Below are 9,026 nucleotides of genomic sequence, written 5' to 3' on the forward strand. Positions count from 1 at the left end.
GGAATGGACTGAAAGGCACACCGGAAACACAAAGAAAAATGAACAGAAGAGAGCGGGGGAAGGACACACCCAAAGCATGCCAGATACAGACAATGGGTGGATCTATTTGAGGGGGGGGGGGTGGCCGGTTTATCCTGCCCCGTTGCAAGTGCTGGCCTGACAATCTTCCTTTCCGATCAAAGGCAGCCCCAGAAAAGAGGAAAAGGAAAAGATCGGGTGAGAAGACTGAGTTTGGTTAAAAGGGAAAGGGGACATCCTGCAACCGTCCCCAGATAAACGCCAACTCTACACGACACGTTCAGATTCCTATTTGTGGGCTGGCTATTTCGAGGGTGGGCATTTTTGCCCGCCCGCCCCGCCGGCTTGCTCCCGTTCCTCCGCCAGGTTCCTGATCTCTTTTTAAAAAAATACAAAATATTTTGTATTCCAGGTTCCTGATCTCAACTGCTCATCCTCCACTCTCCACTTCTTCGTGGAGGGGTTCCGTCCAGAAACAATACGAGGGCCAGCCCCGTGGTTGCTGAATCCCAGGAGAGATGAAGGGGAAGGATATCGGAGACCTCGCCCCCCTCCCCAATCCTCTCCCCCCCCCCATCCAGCGAGTAAAAGAGGCAGCCCCGTTGCCGGGGTGGGGTGGGGTGTACAGTTGGGGGAGCAGTGGAGGAGATCCCCGGAAAATGAACCCCTCCTCGTGGGATACTTCAAAGCATTTCTTCCGAGCAGCCGGTGGGAATGGGAAATGAGGTATTCCCCCACGCAATTAATTAACAGAGCCGCGTCCGATCGTACACAGGGCAAATTGAAAGGGTTCTGTCGCACCGCCGAAGCAACGGGCCGAGAACACAAAAGAGTTTCACGACTCCCCCCCCCTTTTCCGCCCGCTTCCCCCCCCCCCCAGCGCGCCTTTAGCGAGGTTTAAGGATGCAAAGAACCGCGATCCCCGCGCTCAGAGGAAGGCGACCTTTGTGCGGCTAGTTTCTGCGAAGGCAGCGGGGGGGGGGGTAGGGGGTGGGAGGCTGCGGCTGGTGGGTACTTATTTTCTTTTAAGACACGATCAAAATGCAGGCAGAGGAAATGCAAATGTCACTCGGCTCCCTTTCATTGTCAGGAAGGACACATGGGGCTGGAAACACCGCGCGCTACCTCCCCCCGCTCCCCTCCCCTCCCCTCCCTCCCATAACACTCATTATGGGTCCTAACTGGTATTGCCCTCGTTAGATCTCTTGATATATATTGGACTTGCTTTCCTGATCAGCAACTTTGGGGACGAAATAAGTGCTCTTGGAAATACGCACAAACACACACAAACACAGACACACACAGTCACAAGTTGGGAATGGGCAGCGGGGCCAGCACCCACCGTCCCTCCTTTCCACCACCACAGCGTTACTAACAAAGCATCTTTGGGAGGCTTGATGTCTATTGTCTCATCTCCCCCTCCGAGGGCGGGGGGTGTTTGCGAGGGAGGGAGGAAGGGGGAGAGAAGAGAGAGCTAATTATATTAAAAGCCAGGTCCTGTTCCTCCAAGATTTCAAGGGGAAGAACTCCCGAGCCACAAGATGAATGAAGCTCCCGGCAGCTAAAGGGCTCCGGATTGGTCGTGGGGAGATGGAGGAAATGATTGATGCCTAATGGGCCCGGTGCAAATAAATGTAATCATGCTGCGAGGGGGGGGGAAGCGAACAGCCTCCCTCTCCACTCCGCTCTCATCTTTTTTTCTCGCCCCCCCCCGGCGCGCCCGTGCCTGCGCGCACTCGCAACTTCAAGGCGGCACACGCTTCCTTTGCACACATACCCCCCCCCGAGGGATGCAAGAATCGACTCCGGACTCCCCCCCCTCCCCGTCCCGCTCCACGCCTCCCCTCCCCTCCCTGCCCCCAAGCTCCCTCTGAAGAGGCTGCTGTTCCTCCGAGAAAGCCGGCCTGGACGCCCAGCAGAAATGACTCCCCCCCCCCAAAGAAACTTCCACTAAGGCGGTTTTCGGGACTCCGGAGAGATGAGGAGAAAAGTTCGTTCGGGGCGGCGGAGGCGAGTCCCTCTGTCTCTCTCCGATCCGGACTCGGCGGGGACAAGGAAAGCATTCCCAAGGAAGCGCGCCCCTGACTTCTGCGTAAAGGCGCGCGCAGGATCGGGCCGCGCATCCAGCGGATTGGCGCAACTGCAAGGGGAACAAGAGGATAGGTTTGCGCCCGTGTAGGGGATCCTGTGTTGAAAACAGGAGCCCGGCCGGCCGGCGAACACTCATTTGCAGGACTGACCAGCGATCCTGGCACGCCGTGGGAAAAGGCGGGCTGGGACGTGGAAGGGCGCACCTCCCCAAAACTCGCCGTTCTTTCCTCGTATATGATTTCCAGGCGGGGGCGCCGCAGTGGCCGGTTGTGGCCAAGATAACCCGAGTCTTGTCGCACCTCGAAGCTTACACAGAACCTTCTTCAGGCATGGGCTGCGCGCTCCGCCGAGGCTCGTGTCAAAGCAAACTTGGGAGCGTGTCAGGTGTCGCCTCCGCCCAGCTCAATTCCGCCCCTCCCCTTCCCCTACACACGTTCTATCGCGACCTGGGTTCGGGCCGGAAGCGAGGAGCCTCTTGCCTCCGGTGGCCTCCTGAGAAGGCGGGCAGGGAACGCCGGTCCCTTTCGCGGCCGAAGGACAAGCGACACCTGCTGACCCCCCCACCCCACCCCCTCTCGACGATGCCGTCACCTTTGCCCTCTCCTCCCCGAGGGCCATCCGACGCACAGCCACGACACGCACCTCCCCCGCAGGACAACCAAGGGCACTGCTTGTCGATTCACACGTGCACCGCCCGGAGCTCGGGAGCGACGGCGGGTTCAGGAATCGCAGGGCGATCTGCCCGTTCCCGAGGTCTGACCGGCTCCCTTCACCCCTCCACCGCAACACCGAGGAAGGGCTTGGCTAATTAATTGATTGATTGACTAACAGCCGCAACATTGGCTGGAATTGGAATTCACTAAAAACTGCTCGTTGGACAAGTATTTGATTTCAGAAAGAGAAGAGGGTGGCGGCGGTGAGAGCGGTTATGAAAATAAACCTGACGTCTGGGTTACACCCTTCCGATCCGTTCCCCAAGGGAAAGCGTCTCTTTTTTTTCTCGAGTTCGTTGCCGGATCCATTCACACCCGCGGATATTCCCCGGGACACCCTCTCTCGCGTGTTTTGGCAGGTCCGCTCGGAAGGCGGAGGAGGCTCCCAGCCTAGGATCCCTCCCTGTCCGAGGAACGGCAGCCTCTGCAACATCCTCCGGGTTGGAGGAAGGCAAGGAAGATACAGGGAAGAACTCCCAAAGGAGCCGCTCGCGCCGGCTTTCCCGGGTCAGCCCTTCTGCGCTCCCCCTGCGCGCACCGCCCCCTCCGGCGCAAAAGTCAGGCTTCAAAGGGTGGCGGCGGGGGGGGGGGGAGGAAGGGTGAGACGAGCGACGAGCCGCCGTCGCCCCACAGCCTGCCCGATCCCACTCTCCCTATTGCCTCTGAAGGATCAACTGGCCGGGTTGCAGACACACACACCCCCAAGGGGCAAGTACTGTATAGGTGTCTATAGGGGTATCCCAACGGAAGACAACCTGCCCGCCTTTAATCCCCAGGGTGAGGCCGCCTCCCTGGCGCGAGCCTGTGGCTGCCTGCAGAAGCCGGGCTCCACCTGCGCCGTCTGGGCTGCTTCAGAGACTTCTGGAGCACAGCCGGATCCGGCCCTCCAGTGACACCCCTGCGAGCCTTCCGTCCCTCACCGGCGGATGCACCCAGAATCGGGGACGGGGGGGGGGGAGAGAGAGAGAGATAGAGGCAACAAGGCATTTTCGGGCACCGCTGGTTTTGCATCCCTACTTTTGGAGGAGGAAAAAAAAAAAGCCCACGGTTTGCAAAAGAGATCGCCGGACTTCCTGCGCTTTATTAAAAGCAACCGTCTCCGAACCAGAGTCATTCATGTAGTCGAAACTAATCTGTCTCTCTGTCTCTGTCTCTCTCTCTCACACACACACACACACACATACGCACACACACGCACACGTACACACACACACACACACGCACACACACAAGTGCAATGGCCAATCTGTCCTGCCATGAAAAGATCCGGGCTGCCCCCTTCGGCCAACACCATGAACCAGCCCAAAGCCGAAGAAACGAGCTCCCGCTTCCTTTCCCCAGCTTCGGATCATGCTCAACGACCGGAGGGGTTCCACCAGAAAACTCCCCAGTTCCGATCCCGAGCCTTTGCTTGCCGAAGCGCCCGTCAGCCTAGGCGACGGCTTGCCCTCCCTTCCCCCCGGATCGATCTCTCCCCCTCCGCCGGACGCGGCGCCGACGCCGACGCCAACCCGGACACCGCGCGCAGGACTTTGTCAAGTGCAAGCAAGCACCCCCTCCGGGATCCGTCAAAATCTTGGCGTTTCCAAGCGCCGAGCAGCAGCCTGGAGAGCTGCAAGCAGCGCCGACGCTTTCCTTCTTAAAAACGCCGAACTTTGGTTGCTTTTCAGCAGCGTTGATCAATTAAGCAGAACGCAAATACCATAATTTCTTCATATTAATTTCCTAGCGGAGAGAGACTTGTGTGTGTTGCACGCGCACACACATAAAATATGAGCAGGAGATCGGAAATAAAAGAGGCAAGGAAGGTAGATCCACTGGGAGTCTGGAGACACCAGATTCCACCTGGCATCATGCATCGGAAAGGCGCCCTTTTTCATATTTAAACCACGCGGAATATGTACATTTTTGATTCCTACTTACGCTTTCAGGGGGTTGTGAATGACAGTCGCCATTTTGCTACAATGTAACAGAATATTGTGTCTCGGAGTTCTAAAGGTTCGCTCAGGGGAAGCGGACGACCAATCGGGAGAGAGGATACCGGCCCGCCGTCCAATCAAAATCCGCAGGAGGAGCCAAGGTTCTGCTAGTTATTAGGGGAGCTGTCAAAGCCCAGAGGTCACTCCCTTTCTGTGCAACTGTTAAGAGAGCAGGTCTTAAAGGGGCAGCTACACGATAAAGGGGCAATCGGCGCTCTAAATTAGGGAAAAGGAGTTAATGAGAAGTTAAAAGACTTTTTAGAGTAGTTCGGGTCCACTTTCTCCTTCGTTCGAAGGAAGCAAAGCGACCTACGGTACGTACCGTAAAACGCACTCGGTTCATTGTCTGTTTCGATCGCTCTAGCTCTTTTCGTGGTCCCGGAATGGACAAAACCCTCAGGCTTTGCCCTATGCAAGGCTTGGGTTCATGGCATTTCATCAGAAAGAAAGAAATACCTAACTAAATGAGTCGCTTTCTCGTTCTTTTAAGGACTGCCTCCGTTTTATTTTCCTCCACCACCCGTGGATCCGCAGCCACTTTCCCCTTTCGGTTTCTTGGAACGGCTGGTAATCGTAGTGACTTCAGGGCAACCGGAGCACCCTTCCCCCTCCGCGAGGAATTTCTCTCCCTGTCAGTCTTCCAGCTTCTGCAAGCCAGTGCACTCGTTACATAATGCACGGTGGCCAAAAAACGACCGGCTGTCTGTTTCACTCAAAGCAAGTTTTTGGAAGAGATCGTCTGGTTTAGCGTGTCGAGACCTGACCTCTGCCATCTCTTGACATGAGAAAGGGAAAGGGAAGGACGGTTGCCTACACTTCATTTTTCAAAAACACCTCGAAGTCTTCCTCGGTCGCCAAGGAACTCGTTAGAGACAGGGCTGTTCTCACGGCAAGGAAAAGGAGCGGAGACGTAGCCCCATTGCTGGGAAAGGCACCAAACTCTAAGACGTCTGACTTTACCTGTAGCTAATTGTGTGAGTCGTGTCTACTGCGGCTACATACACACACCTACGTGATTTTTTAATTTTTTTTTTTTTAGACAGAGCACACCTACGCTGCAATCCTGTGCGTCACTTACTTGGGAGTAAGTCCCGTTAAATTCCGTGAGACTAACATCTGAGTAGACGACAGGGGATCACACTGCTGGATCGCAATCCTGTGCACGCGTGCCTGGCACTAAGCCTGACGGAGCAGAAGGGGACGTCCTTCTGGTGGGACGGGAGGGGCAGGAGCGCTCATCCAGGCGACAGCCAGAGTGGAGTGAGGTGGCTCCCTCAGGTAATGCACGCAGGCAGGGGTGAGAGCCTCCCTTCTACCTGAGCCTTCCAGGCTTCCTTCTCTGCAGCAAGACAAAAATATACCTGGCACGCAGCCTCCCTTGTACTCCTAGACTGCTCTGCAGTCGTCAGATCCAGGGAGGGCCCTGTGGGTGGAAAAGGGGGGGTGCTTGTCCATTGAGCTCAGAGAGCAGATTGCTCTTGGTCTGTCCCGCCCCCTTAGCCTACTTCTGGCAGTCATGCTCTTTTCAATGAGTGTGCAAGCTTCGGAAGTGCCCTAGAACTGCACATTGGGTGGGTGGTGTGAAACATTAAAGGAGGGGAAAAAGGAAGGGAAAGCCCATGTTGTGGCTATGAAGTCTGTAGCTGAGCCTCCTGCCTTAAATCAGTGGTTCCCAACCCTGGCTAACCCAGATGTTCTTGGACTGTAAATCCCATAAGCCTTTGCCAACCAGCTGGCCAGGGTTTCTGGGAGTAACAGTCCAAGAATACCTGGGTTACTCAAGGCTGGGAACCACCCCAGATGAAGAGAGCAAAAGGATCCTGGTCAGCTGGGAAGCATGTAGGCTTTTGTGTCATTTTTGTTTCCCACCTGTGGATTTTGCCACTTTGTAGTTTGTTGCTGCAATGCCCGTCCTACAGGAACATCTCAAGCAGGCCAGCTGAGGATGCTGCTTGTGTCCCAGAGGGGGAAGACAAGAAACCAGGCCTTCTTGGTGGTTGCTCCTTATCTGTGGATTGAACTCTTTCCTGCAATGCGATTTTTGAAAAGTAATTAAAAACTTTGTTATTTCAGCAGGCATTCCAAAACATACTTCCAGAGTCAACTGAGCTTAATTAGCCTAATTTGATCAAGATCGCCATTTAAAATACTTTAATGCTTTGATGCATTTGATTGTATTGTTCTTCTGTATTTTATTATTTTTATTTTCTGTTTTGTTAAATTGTATTTTAATTATATTGCTTGTGTTTGTTGTAAACCACCCAGAGTGACCTCAGCCAGATGGGCGGTACAACAAATGAACAAACAAACAAACAAACAAATAAATAAATAAATGTGAACATTCAGCAGAGTGAGCTTTCTACTCCATCAACTATTTTTTGTATGCCATATGGAAACTGTTTGGGGTTTTTTCTATCTAAAATATTTGCATCAAGAAACTGGAAAACTGAGGGATCATGGATTCTGTTTCTCTTTTGGAAAATTCAGGCTTCAGTGGCTTGAATGAGCTGGCTCACCAGTAACTGGAAGAGAGGAACTCCTGCTGCTTATCTATGTGAGAGTGCCTTTCAAGACCAGGCTGGCTCATTCTTTGGTACTCAGCTAATTGGGAAGATGAGTTTCAGCTCAGTGAGGGTAGGGGGCAGAAATTTTTCTTGCCTTTGTGAATCTTTGTGGAAACTCCAACTGATTGGAGGAGTCAAGAAGTAGAAGCTTTGGGTATAAAAATAGGTCAGAAGTCACTTTAGTTATCTCTTAGGAGACACAATGCTCATTTGCTGTCCTGCTGGAAGGAATGTTCTGAGTCTGTTCTGTATGTTCTGATACTATGCTGAAGCTACACTAGAGTGTAAGAACTAGAATAATTTAGCTACCTTTCTTATTTTCTTGTTTGTTTGCTCTTTATTGCTCCTGCCTCAGCCTTTTAATTGACTATTTGTTCCAAAGTGTCATTTACTTTCTTTGTAACTACTAAAAGCGTTTTGAATTTCTCTCTCTCTCTCTTTGACATTTTCACCATCTTTAACAAAACAAAATTTCTTCATACAGTTGTTCGCTTTTTTTAATTAAGAGGGTTCGTGATACTTGAAACCAGGCCTTGCCTTGGAGCCTGTACGTTTTGTGGGTGTGGTGATATTTATACCTTGCGGGGTTAGTATAAAAGTCAAATTGCTTAACCTTGTGAATGCTTGGGAACTCCCCAGTAGCCCTGCTTAGTCGGGTCAGACTAAGGTACTGAGGTGGCAGGTAGATTCCTGTAGTCATCAGCTCATTTGGTCCTTCTAGATTCACCCACACCAGGGCAGTATGGTTGAATGGTTAGTGCTGGCCTCCCTGAACCTGAGAATCCTTGAGACATTTTCCCTACACCCCACCCATATCAGTCCTGGACTGATGTCCCTATTTTTAGGCTGCATCTTACCTTGGGCTTAGGCAAAGACATTTCTCCTCCTTACATGGGCTAATCTGCTTATCTATACTTGCTACCCACAGATGACCATTGAATGACCCTTAACACCTACCATTAAGATCTGTACTTGTCATCTCCCAAGGATTGTTAAAGGGAGATGATACCTTTATGAGAATACTAAAATAATCACAGACACACTGTAAGCTAGCTTTTGACCCGCATGGGTCTCCACCAGGCTGGGCACCACAGAGTTGTGGGACCATGCAGAAGAAACACAAAAGTGTCAAAAACCACGGCCAAGCTTCTCTGCTTTTTAGTGGACCAGTGAAGGTATTGTATATAAGGATCACCTTTTACGTTTCAATCAGCTTTCATAAACTCCTCCGGTATAAATGTCTGTTAACGGAAACACTCTGTGCACTGGACAAAGCAGACCACAGGCCATGAAAATGTATGCCGAACAGAACATGCTCATCTTTCAGTGCTGTAAGAATCTGTTTCAGTTTTGCTATGCTCAGAGGACTGGTTTCCATTCTGCTGCAGTTTCTATTCCATGTAGAGAGTTACAAAGTCTGGCTAGGCTCTGAGGGAGAGAGACCCTGATAGTGGACATGCTTCTACTGCAAAACACAAGTGGAAGTGGACAGAAGGCATGTGGCCTGCATTGCCACCATATGGAAGCAAGTGTAAGTGTGGCATAGCTGCCTGTTACTGCACTGAGAGATGCTGGGTCTGGAGAAAGGCAACTTTCTCAGCTTCAAAATCCTACTCAGCAAGCATGGACTCATGTCCCATAAACCAGACCTCCCATCTTTT

General features: G+C 52.3%; 1 protein-coding gene and 1 long non-coding RNA gene across 4 annotated transcripts in view; one reads left to right on the forward strand and one right to left on the reverse strand.

The window, feature by feature from the left end:
• The window catches only part of DPF3 (double PHD fingers 3), a 233,396-nt gene extending 228,096 nt beyond the window's left edge, over positions 1-5,300 (reverse strand). For all 3 annotated transcript variants that reach the window (XR_013543815.1, XM_020788476.3, XM_078390886.1), the window contains exon 1: positions 4,746-5,300. Coding sequence is in view for 2 of the 3 variants with exons in the window: in XM_020788476.3 (XP_020644135.1) it covers positions 4,746-4,777 (32 nt within the window). In the remaining variant the exon portion in view is untranslated. The remainder of the gene's footprint in view (positions 1-4,745) is intronic.
• Positions 4,976-7,146, forward strand: LOC140703170 (uncharacterized). The gene is made up of 2 exons (XR_012082537.2): positions 4,976-5,115; positions 5,292-7,146. It is a non-coding gene; the product is annotated as an uncharacterized LOC140703170 (long non-coding RNA).
• Positions 7,147-9,026: the final 1,880 nt, after the last annotated feature.

Source organism: Pogona vitticeps, chromosome 1 (genome assembly GCF_051106095.1).
Source record: "Pogona vitticeps strain Pit_001003342236 chromosome 1, PviZW2.1, whole genome shotgun sequence".
NCBI classification, from domain to species: Eukaryota; Metazoa; Chordata; class Lepidosauria; order Squamata; family Agamidae; genus Pogona; species Pogona vitticeps.